Here is a 14,952-nt window from a genome sequence, read left to right on the forward strand (position 1 = left end):
AAGACATCTCATTTGCATCTAAGTGCCACCGCTCAGATTTCAAATTTAGATTATCAAACAAGATAATAAAGGAAAATTATGAAAAATAGTCACTGAATAATTTTGATGAACCGATAATTCTGAAAAAGAAATCACCATCTGCTTGCAGGCATTCCTCTGAATAAGGAAGGGACAAAATTAAACGAATAAACTTTATTATTAAAGCTAGTCAGAAAATTGTCATTAAAACTTTTTTTCACATCTCAAAATTGTTTTTATTCTGTTTCAGAATGGGAAAAATTAAAAAGTGTGTCCTGCAAAAGAGGTTGAATAGACCTGGATGGGAACTAAACAATCTGCATGAATTTCTCATCCCTGGAGTTCTAAGAGGAAACGTGATTTCACTGACTACATAGTTTAATCCTCTACTCAGTGACAACGATCTTAAATTTCCTGCGCTGGTTGCTTTGCCCAGGAGGCTTAGATTTAACTCCTGACTTAAGGCAAAAGGGTAAATGTGTGTGGCTGTTCTGGGGTGCAGACATAATGTGCACTAACCATTGGACATAACACTCGTTTAATGTCCAGTCATTTTTTTTTATTAGACAAGTTAATGAAATGGTCTACATTGGGCACAACAGAGAAAGCTGAGAGTCATGAGATTTTGTGACAGAGGTTCCCAGCATAGCTGAGCATGAGGCAGTTGCTGATCAGGACTGAGGTGCATAGGGTAGCGCAGGGGTGGGCAAAATGCGGTCCATGGGCCGAATGTAGCCTGCCAGGCCATTCTATCCGGCCTGCAGGGCCCCTAAAAAATGTAGAAAATTAATATATATCTGCTCTTGGCTGCCTGTCATGCAACCCTCGGTGGCTTGCCAAAAGTCAGTAAGCGGCCCTCCGCCCAAAATAATTGCCCACCTCTGGAGTAGCATGTAAGGTGAGGTGGGAAAAGACAGTCTAGAGAAGCAAAGAGTCCTTCAGGTCACTGTTGAGGTTGGCAGAGCTGATGGGAGCAGAGGAAAACCCCCATGGTGCCGGCCAAGCCCAGCCAGCTATTGCTAAGAGTTCCTCAGAGCCAGACCTGAAATTCACCCCACATTGGGCAGGAATCACTTTGATTTTGAATTTCCCCATGAAACAATGTGAGGAACAAAAGGAAAAACAAGGACTTGTGATAAAGCAGTTCCAGCAATAAGAAAGAAACCTTTGCCAAGGCTAAATGGCTCTTACTGCAGAATACAAGTATGTGCTTTCCCTGATGAGGTCTGGGAAAGACCAGGGAGAAGAGCCAACAAGTTTCCATGAAAAAAGAAAAATCCAAGGCCTTTTTTGTGGTGCCACTGAACCACCATCGATCACATCTTGGGACCCTTGGGAGTGAGGTGTTGGTTCCCTCAGTCGATCCTCACTGCTTCAGGATAAGTGAAAAGAGAAAAGCAACATTAACACGAATTCCCTGTAATCTTAGGGGCCTAACACACAGCTAGCCACCTGGAAGCATGGCAGATCCCTCAGCTGGCAGACCTCTGCACTGACTCCAGTTTTGTGATGCTACTTTATGCCGAACTGAGAACTGTTCAACATCAGAGCCTGGCATTCAAGGTGGCCTTCACTTGTGAGTGTGTGTAACTGAGCACATGCACAATTTTTCTCTTGGGACAGATGAACCTAAGTTATGGGCTCTGTTATCTGGGACGCATGAGACATAGTGCATGTGTGCCTGCAAAACTGCACACACATGAAAAACCAGACATGTCTGAACAATGATACCAATTCTTGTCCCATTGCTAGGAAATGCTACCATCAGGGTTGTCTCTCTAGCAGACATCCCCTCCAAAATCTGTGCGCTTACAGCAGCTAGAGTGTGGGGTGACACATCCAAAGCCTCTTCATTGAACAAGTGCAGGGGCTCTGAAGCATCCCTAGAGGAATTCTCTTGGGGTCAGGACAATGGAGACTTATCCTCTAGCCCTTTGCATGGTTAATTTTCAGTGCCAGCTTCCTTTCAATAAAGTGGATGTTCATTTCCTGTAACAGGTTTATTCCTTTCTTGGGGAATTATCTTAAGTCCCAACCTGGTCCTTCTGAAATGCTGATCACATAATGGGCTACCCAAGGGACAGGTTCAGGGCAGGGCTGTTTACTTTCCCAGAAACACTTATGAAAACTAGAGACTGAAAGGTGAAGTATTTTCTGCTTTGCAGCTCTTAGAGCAAAATGCTGCTCTCCATTCCCTGAGGTAAAGCTCTTAATTCATGTAATTAAATCCCACAATTCCCTTGCTGTGGGCTATGTATTATTACTCGCATCTCACAAATGGGGAAACAGAGGCACAGAAAACTTACAGAAGGCAAGACATGTCTCTCCAGGAGTCCGAGTTCCCGGCCTACCAATTTTCTCTTTAGCCACATTTCCTCCTTTCACAGGTATGTTTGCTGTTTATTAGGCTCCCGGCACTGCTTACCTGGGAAATACATCCGCTCAGGCGGGATGGCAGCTAGTCACTGTCAAAGAAGGTGTAGTTGCTTCAGTGATCAGAGTTCAGCTCCTGGGGCACTTGTCCATGTTACACCTCTCCTGGTACCACATGACACTTTTCCTGTGTCCACATGACAAAATCGCTATTAAGCTAGCTAAATAGCATCTGTGTATCCACGTTGTCAGCTGATTTTATCGTTTTAGATTTTTTTTTATCATAATAATTTAACACACCTCTGACATGTTTTATTTTTAGCTCCTGAATTTCTTCCATGAGGGTTTTTTTTACCATGTTAAATTTTCAAAGTGGATCTGATTTATGCCCGCAAACGTGATTTTTCCGTTTTGCAACTATTACACCACCGGGTGCTTCTTGGGTTCACTCGGTAATCCATGGAAATCCATTGAATCTCTATTGTAATACTTCAACAAGACTCCAGGGGCTAATCTTGCACATTTTTACTGGTGATTTAGTTCAAGGTTTAGATTAATGAAAAATATAACATTTTTGGATTCCAAGAAAAAATGTTCCCTGTGTTCTCATGTACTTTGTGGCAGAGATCAAATTATTATGGGTCAGGCAGTTCAAGACTCAGGTTAATTAAAGTTACTTTTTGTTGGACTGGGTTTTTGGGTTTTGGTTTGGCAGGGCTGGGGGGGCAGGGCAGGAGTGAGAGGGACCATCAGGGTTGGGAGGGTAGGGGTAACCCAGGTGGTAAATGTAAACCAGATGGTATTCAGATGAGGTACCCCCTTTCCAAATGAAGGGATTTAGCAGGTATTAGTGCGCTATGGGAGGGGTAGCTGCTTATGAGGGAGAAGCTCTCCTCCTATCCCCTATAGAGTCGAGACCAATTGGAACTTAACCATATACGGGTTTAATAGGGAAAGAACAGGGTGGAATATAACACATATGCAGGGGGCAAGGGGACCTTGGGAGATAATGGTACCCCCCCTTCTGGGCACCCGGGAGAGTGGGGGAACCAGGGGAGCAGAGGGGAGTTAAAGGGATTTTAGGTGAACATACACATATAACAGAGACAAATCAACAACAGACTTGAGGCACAGGGTTCACAAAATATAAGATGCAGGGTTTCCCAAAATATGAAAACCAGATCCCACAAAATTTGAGGCATAGGTACCCTAGTGGGGAGGGGTAAAAGAGGTGAGAGGAACCCGCTCCTGGGAGGGTAGGGTGCTGGAGATCAGGAGTGAAGGGCCCTGGCAGTGTATAGTGTGGACTGTTCTAAACTGTTATATGTGGCCGTTGCACCCAGCTCTGGGGTGTATCTCAGCCCTCCCCATACACTGTTATATGCAGCTGTTACACCCAAGAGCTGGGCACATATCTGCCATTCCCATGCAGTGTTATATGTGGCTATTACACCCCAGAGCTAGGGCTACCCTATGCCATGCTGGACTGGGGACTCTCTTGGACACCCCAGACCATATGGGCTGGACCAGGGAGAATTTCCAGCTGTAATCCCAGCCCAAAAAACAGCCCAGTTCCAGGAAAACCAGAAAACTAGAAAAACCACAGAGGCATGGCATGGGGTGGCCCCAAAAAGATTTCCACCTCTAATCCCAGCCCGAAATAAAGTCTTTATTTGGGCCCGTATACTTAGTAGAGTGGGCATGGGGGGACTGTCAGTTGGCAACCTGCCATGCACAAACTGTGTTTTGGGCTGGGCAAGACTCTGGCCAGAGACGTCCAGGAGAGTCCCCCAGTGCCACAGAGGTATGCTGTGTGGTAGCTCAGGAATGATTTCTAGCCATAATATTCCGAGCACCAAATCCAGTTCCTTATTTGGGTCCATATACTTAGCACTATGGCTGGGGTGCTGTCAGTTGGCACTTGTCCACGTTGCATGTAAATCCTTTTAGAAGCTTTGTCTCTTTAAGCACATACATATTGAATATTGCAGGATGCTCAGCCTGACAGAGTCTATCAGAACTGAATTCCATAGCTGGTTGGACCAAGTCCAACCCACAACTGCTCCGGATGCTTTAAGTAATATCCCCCGAAAACCCAACCATTTGCACAGCTCTAAAATTAATGTCTGAAAATGTAAGTTTACTTGAATATAATTTATCATTTGATTATCATTTTAATGCAAGCAGCCTGGGGAACATCTGCCCCTCTGTCTGTCTCTCCTCCTCTCCATGTTAGGAATTGCTGGGAAGGGCTGTAACCGGAGAGGAGCCAAACCACTGGCTTGGTAGGTGATGTGGTTGGGGGATGGAAGGAGGGTCTTATACTGGATGGAACACTTAAGTGCTCTACCCACTTCTAGTGCAGCTGCCCAGGCTCCTGGCTTCTACAGTCATTCAGATATTTACTGGCCCTTGTCCTGGCTGGAAGATTTTCCATGAGCTCCAAGGGCCAAATTCTGTTCTCAGTTATATCTGAAGTAACTTGATTGCTTCAAAGGAGTGACCAGGTCAGAATTTTGCTCTGTTGCACTTTAATTCACTACTGCACTGAAAGCCAGGCTGCACCCGCAGTACTGAGGGTGTTGCATTGATGTTGTTGAGACAAGGAGAGCCTATTCACAACAACTGAATACACACTCCTACCACCCTTATCCCTTCCCAGGGATCCAGAGTAACTCGGCAACAAGAAATGTGTTTAAGACTTTCCACCAAGGGCTTCCCATTCCCCAGCAAGTGCCACAGATGGGCCCTACAGTGTGTCCTGAATGCAATTGCTAGGGTTAATATAGACCAAAGGGAGGGGCTGCATGTTCCAAGGCTGAGGGAAACTGCAGAAAATCTCCACCTGCTGTCCTCTCTCTGTATATGTAGTTAGGCACGTGCATACATAACTATTTCCAATGGGATGTTAAGGTTGCAAACGAGGCATTCAGAAATTAGGAAATGCCAAAATTATGGCTGTCGAAGCAACCTTAATTCAGCCCCCTTGAACACATGCAGCTTGATGAAGTCTCTAATTACATGACCAAATACTTGTGTATAGTCATACCAAACCCCTTGCCTCACCCAGTGTACTAAATATGACAGTGTCATATTTATTGCACATCATCCAAACCCTGCATGGAATCCAGAACAATTAATTTCTTCTTGGGCTTTCCCATGAAAAACATCACTGTAGTATCTACTGACCTCACAACTCTGCATGGATTTACCTTTACATCACCCCTATGAGAATAAGGGGTGTGTTTGTGCCCAAAGTAAGAAATAGAAATGAAGGAATTAAACCCAAAATGATCACATCCACACTGCTTTTGGATGTTTGGGGGAGACACTTGGGACCGGCTTTTTCACAGTGCTTAGTACTTCCACAGCATTTCATATGTTCAAAGCACATCTCCCAGTGACTTTAGTTGCAGCTATGAGTGCCCAGTGTTTCCACAGATCAGACCCCAGGTGTTTCAGATCAGGTACCTAGAAAAAGAGAAATGCAGTCAGTGCCCCCCTGTGAAAAGTTTGGCCTAAGTGTTTTGCCCAGCACCATGTAGAGACTGTGACAGCAGCAGCGACAGAACCTAGTTCCTCTGAGCAGCATTCAAACTTCTAAAATTTAAGTTCCTGCAGTCTCCTATCTCATTCACAAGTACTCACCTTCTGCACTAAGAAGAAAAGTAATAAACGGGAGTCATCTTCATTGAACAGCTCTGAAATTCCATAGTCATATGCCAGTTTTCTCCACAAGAGCTTTCCCTCATTCAGTGCAGAGGATGCTCAGGGAAAGCGCACAGTAAGGCATCAAAAGCAACTTGAATTCTGAAATCTTCAAACAGTGAATTTTCTACTTGGTAGCAAAAACACTCACAGAGGATTGTTTTTATATGGGGTTTCCAAAATACCTGGGGAAAATATCAAACTTAATAAGTGAAAATTCCATTCAATGGAATTAGATTGACTCCCACATGGACTATCACCACGGTTTGAACCTTTATCCACAGTATAGGTCTCAGCCTTTTTGTCCAGAGATATGAGACAGCCTTCTTTGCTGGCCAGCTTCAGGGATAAATGCCATCAGCAGAGGCTCGACAATCCTGAATTCTGTTCCAGGAGTTTCTGTAGTGACTATGGTGATCCATCCCTATCCAGATAACACCACGTTCCAATCCAACCATCTTTCCTTCCAATAATCTTCAAGTGAGTGAAGCTGCTTCTTTCTCTTTCTGGGGGACAGAGGCATAAGTGTCTAGTGCCACAGCAGCTCCTAGGAGGATCAGTTGCCCTGTGTTGGAGCATACTCAGGATGGATAGAAGGTTTGATGACTATTGTCACCTGTCCCTGGCAAACCTCTACCTGTGCAGGTGGAAGTGATATTTTTCAGAGGCTTATCACTCAGACCAGCCTATGTGGATTTTCATGATAAAAGTCAAAGGCACCTCTCTGATCCAAGAAGGATACAAGCATCAAGATCCAAGTTCATCCTCCTGAAGCCTAAAGGCACTAGAGCAAAATGGCCATGCAATTTTTTTTATTATTATCAAAGCATATTTCCTTTAATCTCTTTCACAAAAACTAAATACAGTAAATGCTCCTGCCCGCCTCCTCACCCTTTTCCCAGGTTGAAAGGCATCTGCCAGAACTTCCAGAAAGAAATTGTCACCGTCATCATCATTCTGAGTCAGATGCAATTTCAGTTCAAATGGTTAAGGTTTGGCAAAACTTTAAACCACGTCTTCTAAGGAAACCTTAACTATAGGCATCACTGTACCTTCAGCCTAGATTCTGTATCACTTGGGACTCATGGCATGGAAATAATCCAGTTTGACTTGGAGTGTGTTTTCAGGGCTGGCAGATGAAGGAAAGGAAACTTCTTTTAGCCTGTACCCTGCAAAGACCTGAATCCCACTAAGTCACCATGGCTTCTGTTCTACCCAGGATAGCACACATATACCAACAAACTCTCCCTATGCCTGATGAAGGGTGTTTGTCCCCAAATGCTCATGAACAACAATTTTTCCAACTATTGAGCTGGTCTAATAAAAGATACCACATCTACCCAATGAACCTCGTCTGCCTATGTCCTTAGACCAACATGGCTACAACCAACAACACTAAGTCACCATCTCAGTCTAGGACCTTTCACACAGTTCTGCCTATGTACATCCATCCTGTTATGTAGCACCTATTGCTATACCAGTCTTGGCACTTTCTTGGGAGGCACAGTTGTGAAGGAACAGTCTTTTTTCAGGGTGGGGCTGAGCTTTAAGGACTGATGTTGATAGGAAATAATACTTAGCGTTGTACAGTGTTTTACATCTTCCCAGTGCTGCACAAACCAGCTAGACACAATGAATGCAGGTACTGTGGAAGCTTCTGAAGCGCACATGTGTGCGTGCGCACGCGCACACACAAACACCCCCCCACACACCCCATTCTGCTATGCGCCTTTGCTTTTATGATCCTGTCATGTCCCTGCCCAGATCCATGAATGCACCTCATTCCTGATCTGCTGGCCTACCTCATGCTGTTTTAATCTTGTACTCTGCCCAGGTACCTCAGTCCTCATCTGCAGGACTCCCTGGAATTCTAGGTATGGAGCTCACTTGAATGGATATTGAGAGTTGTTCTGAGGATGGTAAGTTAACAAGATTTTGAAAGCAGGTCAAGCGAAGAAGCTTAATTAGCTCATTGAACCATGGGGACCTCTTCCCTCTGCCTGTGCTTTATTTACCTGAGCAATAGGTTTATTGATAGGGCAAACATGCAGTATCGCTATTTCGGGATCCACAAAGCAATATGCAAGGCACTCAACCCAGCAGGGTACCTGCCCCATAGCATTTACAGTCTACAAGTTGTGGCCCATTGAAGGGTGGTGGACTAGGGCTCATGAGCTGCATTGTTTCCTTATTTCTAGAACCCACAACTGCTTTCCTTCTTTCCCCTCATTTCTTCTCCAATGAAGATTACCAGTTCTGAACCTCCCCTCTGGGCCCTGACCCCCTTCCCTCTCCTTCCATTATTGGTCCCCTCCCTCTGTGCAAATGAGCTGATTACATGCACGGTGCATAAGTGAACAAGACACTTGGAGGATTTAGCTAGTTAATTTACTGTCTAACCAAAGGCATGCACACAATTCACATGACCTACTACCTGTCTTGTTATGTCACTATAAGCATCTGCTTCCCCAAATCAAACAGAAAAAGGCCCTGCCTGTGAGGCAGTTCAGCCAAAGAAGCAGGGAAGAGATGCAGAGCCTGTCAGGCCACATAAAGAAATCCCTTTCATTAGACGCGAGATCACTGCTCACTTCTCTGGATCTCAGCAAAGCTTCTCCAGCTCCCCTCAGGTGTGGCTCAGGTCTTGGGTCCTATATCACAGGTGACTGAGCACAATGAGCAGCTTGGCTGGGTGGCACTTTATTCTGGTAGATATGTAGTTACAAACAAAAGAAAGAGCTAATGCCTTTGAAGTTCTTCAAGCAATTCTGATTGTGTTGCTGCAAAGACGACTCCATGCTGATTTCCAGGGAAGAGCTTTCTTTCCATCCACACGGCCAGGTATGATACAAACATCCCCCTGTTCTTGCACAGTCCTCATCAAAACCATTTTCTCAAATAATAATGTCAGCAGAGCTCTCAGTTGCAAATGTGTTTAGAAATGACCTACGACTCGGGGGAGGGGGGGAATCCGGTACTCTCTACTCCAGCAAACCTGGACCTGGAAGGTCAGGGCCACTAAACAGCTATTGGAATGGGAATCTTAGCACAAGGAAAAACCTATTTCTCCAGAATAGATAGTATTTCCCACAGGAAGCATTTTTTGACTATGCCACGTACAATGGCACAAGCGGATACTATGTGGAGGTCTGAGAGACATTGGTATAGTGGGTCAAATGAAGGAGGGTCCTCCTTCATAAGGAAGAGCAAGGGAGAGGGACAGGAGATGGGGGTCTGTGTGCACAGATCCTGCCAGGGATATCTCCTTCAGCTAGTGAAGAGGCTTTGAGGCTCTCCTGACCAGCTCTCCCTGTCTGAGAATCAGGGCCAGCCCGTCCTATCCTGCAGAACCTGCGACCACAGGGAGCTGTGCCCCCCCCTGCAACATGTTTAAAGGGCTCAATGCAGGTAGGGAGCCCATTTCTGGCTGAGCGAGGGAGAAGTTCCCGGCTCTGCTCCCACCCCAGGCCAGGCATCCCCAGCACGAGCTATCCCCACCCTGCGCCCCTGCAGCACAGCCCACGTGCATGCAGCCTGACCCCGACTATTTTATTTCAGTTAGTTTATACCACAGTGAACTGCAATTTTGATTTTTTAATGGATCAGGGGCCCCCAAATCTATATGTTGCAGGAGGCCCCAAAAATTGTGGGCCGGCCCTGCTGAGAATTGGGCAGGACTCTGATGACAGGCAAAAGTGTGACAGTGGGGGGAAGGGGTGAAAGGAAGGCCTGCTCCTGGCTACAGCAAGGATTTTGAGAACATACCAACTAGGGCTGAAGAATTATGAAATGAACAGGCAGATACAGACTTTGTCTTCTCAATTTGCAAACTTGATGCATTGCATGCAACAAGCCCTGGCACGTTTCAGCCAGCAGATGGCAGGCGGGACATCTCATTCTGCCAGCAGGATCAAGCCCAGCAAACCCTGCCCAATGGAGTTATTTCTCCCTTCTCTCCCTTTTCATCACAGTTCTCCTTCTCCAACCCAGCCCTGCCTTAATGAAACTCCTCCAGCTGCATCTGGAAGAGGCTCCTGCTGACAAACTTGCCTGAGAGGAGGTGAGCACTACGTGGGGTTCATCTTGGGCACATTGTAGGATCAATAGCTAATGGGAACTGCGGGAAGGGGGAGTAGCTGCTTCTTTTGATAAGCAAGCTGTGTGCATGCACCCCCCTCCCCACCTTGCTGTGGTCCACACCCCCCTAGAGCTATAAGAAGAGCTTTAGCTGGAATTGTTCTGCATTGCATGACAGCCCTCTCTATAGGACTCAGCAGCCCTGAGCAGGAGTCAGTCATCTGCCTGGTCTGTGTGCTTCACACTGTGGATGTGTTGCTGGGAAGAGGAAAGAGAGAGAGAGAGGAACACCCTACCCTGGTTTATTCCTAGGCTCCCTGCTTCTTGCTTCTTCCTTCCCCCCCACCCTTGACCTTATTATTAAGAGCAAAGGCAGGAGCCTGAGGAGGCAGTAGAGTGGGATCAAGGAGACACCTTGGCATGAATTAGATGGCAATCACGAGGAAATATTCTTCTTAAGGAAAGAAGAGAAAACCCACTCCCATCGCAAGGAAGAAGGCAGAGAAGGAGGCTTTAAAGAGCAGGTTTGCTCTCTTTGTTGAATGAGAAGGACAGAGCAGGATCAGCAGCATGAGCACTAGCAGTAAGTACAGCTCTGCCTTTCCTTTGCTATGGGAACAGGGGTTATTTTGCATGGGGTCCGGCTGGGAGGGAGAGGAAGGGAAACGTCACGTCAGGGTGGACAAACCTAGTGGGGTAGATTTTTTCCTTCTCTTCCTCCTTGACAAGGCATGACTTCCTCAGTCTCTTTATTTTATATAGAGAGAGATACAGCTAGAACCACTAAGGGGCTAGATCCTTGTGTCACAGCTGTGCATGGAATGCATTGTCTTTCTGCAACATGGTTTAAAAGATCTGTGCACACACATGCTCTCTGAGCTGGAGACTCAGTTGCTAGTGCCACCGCCTATGTACAGATAGAAATGGATATAATATAGCTAAGGGGAGGGCAGAGTTTGATAAGAATGGAGAGAGATGAGGGAATGATATAATCAAGCCTGGTGTGTGTGATACACAGAAGCAAGCATCCCTTCCCCGATCCAGGTTAGCAGGTATCTCTTTGTACGTGTGCCAGAGAGACATAGACAGCGACACATGCTATATATGAATTGCCAAATAAGCAGAGCAGAGCTAGTAAATGTGCTGCATAAGATCAGTACAGGCACCTACTGCCGGTCAGGATGGTGCCCTCCTTTGTGGTTCAGTTGCAGATTCTTGTGAGGTGAATTGGTGGCTTCAAGTTCCTCTCCATTTCTGTTCCATATTGTTGTTGTTAGGATGTACCTCATTAGCGGAACTTTGGCCTTTTTCATTAAAAATGCCCCCAAATCTGCTGCCCACCTCAACAAATCAGCATAAGCCGCCGACCAAGGATGTGTCTCCAGTGGCAACCTGGCTAGAGTGGGTCTCCTGGCTAGCGTGGGTTCCAAAGGTTTCACGCGTGGCAGAGAACTCCCATTCACAGACTGGAGCGTCCTGACTTCCATGCCCCATCCAGCACCGGTCTTCTTGATATAAGGTGTTGGCTGTGGCTTTCAGGCAAAATGCAAGGCATAATTCCTTGGCCTGCTTCATCCAACAGAACAGGTGATTCCAGATTTGTTGGGCTGTGTCATTGGCAAGTAAACTTTCCAGGTGCCCGCCACATGAGCCACACCTGGTACGTGCATTGCCAACACGCTATTGTGGGTGGGAGGGGTGTATGGGGGGGATGCTCTTATAGGAAACAATAAGGATCAAATCCTTCCTCATTCACTGGATGGATGGAGGATTACACTCCAGGGCTTTGCAAGAAGGAAATTCTAGGGCTGGTACACAAATGGCCTGGAGGGGCTGGGACTTTGCTTAGCGCCTGCTGGACTTGCGTGATCAGCTGAGAACACAAAGGGTTTGATTCAAGCAGGGGAGAATGGGAAGGGATTTTGTCGTTAAAGGAGTCTTGACAAATACATAGCAATTCCTCCTGGTTATTTGCTTCCAGCTCTTAATAACCAGCTTGGGCGCTGATAATTACTGTTTGTAGAACCCGCTCTTCATAAATATCTGATTGCGCTGCTAAGCCCCCACGTGTGCAGAGGTGCCAGCCAAACCCAAATACGATAATTAGCACCTCAACTCTTTGTGAAAGCCATATAACATGTGGGAGGCAAAGGCGGGGCAGCATGGCCAGTGGGTGAGAGCAGAGAGACCTGGGATATACTCTGATCTTGCCACTGCCACCCTGTGTGACCTTGGGCACTTTATCCGCTATGTTTCTGTTAACCCTTTTCAGACTACGAAGCTGGGGACAATGCTATGTATTGACCTTTGTCAAGTGCTTGTGATCCTTGGATGAAAGGTACCATGTGCTGTTGTTATTGCTGTAATAGAGATACTAGTATTACAGCAGTACTATGATTCACAACAGTTTGAAAACTAACACTTGCTATTCATTTGCTATTTGTACCAAAGAGTTTGGTGCCCTTGCTGTGGGCAAAAAGGGGTAGCTCCTTGCCTCTCTTTTTTTTTAGTGAATCTGTTAACATGGGTTTTATTATCATTCACTCTAGTAGCAGCCAGAAGTCACCACTGAGATCAGGTTGTCTTTGTACTTGCGCTAGGTGCTGTACAATCACAGAGTAAGAGACAGTCGTGCCCCACAGAGCTTACAATGTAATAATGACCTTACAGCTAGGTATTGGACTGAAAGACCTGGGGACATGCACAGGTCTATTAAACTGGTGTGTGCAGGGCTTGAGAAGATGGGGGCTTAATTCAAAAGGCAGAGCTGGCTTCTGCTTTATTGATTTAGTTTAATAGGTAAGAGGAGAGGGCAGAAGAAGAGGCCATGCCTCTGGGTAGATTATTCCTATCTCGCATACACCTGGAGGTGTATATGACTGCATGCAAGGTGAGGGCTGTAATGCAGAAGACAATATTGCTCCTTAGGCTACGGTGTAAGCAGCCATGTGAATGCTCACCACGGCCAGAGTCCAAAGCCACACAACCTACTGCAGGAGAGGCAGGAACCTTGTACCCTGCTGGGCCTTCCAGACTGTTTTAGTTTAACCCTGAAAGTGCGCCCCACCATGACCCACCATGCTGCTGGCCATGACCATGGGAGAGGACCCCATTGACTAAACACTGCCCATTCAGAGGGTTAACGTTCTGTGCCATGCTTGGGACACCCCTGGAACAACCTCCACCCACCTGCATACCAAATCCCAGCTACATGGCCAGGATTCAGTGGTTGTGGGGTGGGAGCAAGTGGGCACAACGTGCTTCCTGACAGCAGTCCTCAGGGCAGCAGAGAGGCCTCAGCACCACCTGTTAGCTGGAGAGAGGAGGGGCTGGTGATGTGTACTGCCTCCTGGGCCTCACTTACACATTTGGCCTTCAGTTCCCTTCAGCAGTGTTGCCAGAGGTGCAGGTGGCTCAGATGTGCTGGCACCCTGCTCCTGTGCTCATGCCCTGCTGGGAAGAACCAAGGTCTGGGATCCGAGCTGGGCTACTCACACAAGAAGCAGCTGTTGCCCATAATAGGGAACTGAACTTCCATGTGGTACAGAGCAAGGCAAAGCCTTTCCAGCTCAGGGACTGTGAGATCAGGATGAGGCACCACATCAGGGTCTCTCCTTTGGCAAGACAGAGTAAGGACTGAAGATCAGGAGACAGCAGATCAGAACCGTATCTGATTCATCTTGTGGCAGTGAAAGCAGCTGAGGATTTGGCCCAGAGAATCCCATTCATTCCTGTGCTGTGCTGTACAATGACATTGAGATCCCGTCTGACACTGACAGGAGGCAGGAAATTCAGAGTCCAGGGCAGTCATCCTGTTGGGTCTGACTAATGTAGAGGTCTCCAGGGAGGTCAGCACAGGGTGTTCTGTGCTCTGTGCCTACCTTGGGCCCTAGCCTTCTCAGTGCATAGCCATGCTTAGCTCATGGAATCGCACATGGGCTGCTCAAAATCATGGGTAATCACGGGGTGTAGGACTCAAAGGGGACTTCTGGGGCAATGAGTCCAGGCCTCTGCATTCTCAGGCAACCCGCAAATCTTCACACACAACTAGTATCCAAACCAGCAAGAACACCCCACGACATGCCATAGGGAAAAGGGGAAATTTGCTGAATGAAGCCTGTTTTAAGAGGCACCGTATATGCCGCCCTCCACTGCCGCCACAGGCAAGAGATTCAAGAGATGCAGGGATTTGAGCTAAGAGGATGCTGTGGCATGGGGAAAAAGGGTCCTTGTCTGTTTTGGCAGGGTGGGTTCACAAGGAAAGTTCAGAGGACCAGAGCAAGGACTGCAGGCTAGATACTTATATTTGTTAAGCTATTTATGCCTCTCTCTATGTTAGCACTGCTAATTGGTTATAAATGGATTCATAAGGTTATAAATAGGTACATCAGTGCCTCTCTGTATTCCTACTGAAGCTGGATCCTTTGATGCAAACCCTTGCCAAAAAGGGCATGTTGTGTACCAGTTCTAAAATTTCTCCAACTAGAGATACTGATTAGCCATGCTTCCTCCTGGGGCTATGTATGTGGAAAGGAGCCACTGCTCACCCCTGTATATAGCCACACTGCAAATGAAGCAGTGATTGCATCCATAGTTTTTCCACTTGCTGTAAGGATTCTTACTCAGAGTAAGGGTTGAAGTTGTCCAGCTGTCCAGGGGAGTTTAGATGCATGGCTTCTGTTGAAATAAATGGAAGTTGTGCATCCTGTTCCTTATGGCAGTATAGAAAATAGGAACTGGATTTTAGCATTTCAAGAAAAATGTGGTTGAGTTAAA

The 14,952-nt window shown here is 46.6% G+C and overlaps 1 protein-coding gene across 2 annotated transcripts in view; it reads left to right on the top strand.

The window, feature by feature from the left end:
• The first annotated feature begins 10,022 nt into the window (after positions 1 to 10,022).
• ABLIM3 (actin binding LIM protein family member 3) overlaps positions 10,023 to 14,952 on the top strand; it is a 107,136-nt gene continuing 102,206 nt past the window's right edge. For both annotated transcript variants that reach the window (XM_006021061.3, XM_006021062.3), the window contains exons 1-2: positions 10,023 to 10,159; positions 10,637 to 10,759. In XM_006021061.3, the coding sequence (XP_006021123.1) occupies positions 10,747 to 10,759 (13 nt within the window). In that variant the 5' untranslated portion in view covers positions 10,023 to 10,159; positions 10,637 to 10,746. The remainder of the gene's footprint in view (positions 10,160 to 10,636; positions 10,760 to 14,952) is intronic.

The sequence above is a fragment of the Alligator sinensis genome, unplaced genomic scaffold (genome assembly GCF_000455745.1).
Source record: "Alligator sinensis unplaced genomic scaffold, ASM45574v1 scaffold360_3, whole genome shotgun sequence".
Lineage (NCBI taxonomy): Eukaryota > Metazoa > Chordata > Crocodylia > Alligatoridae > Alligator > Alligator sinensis.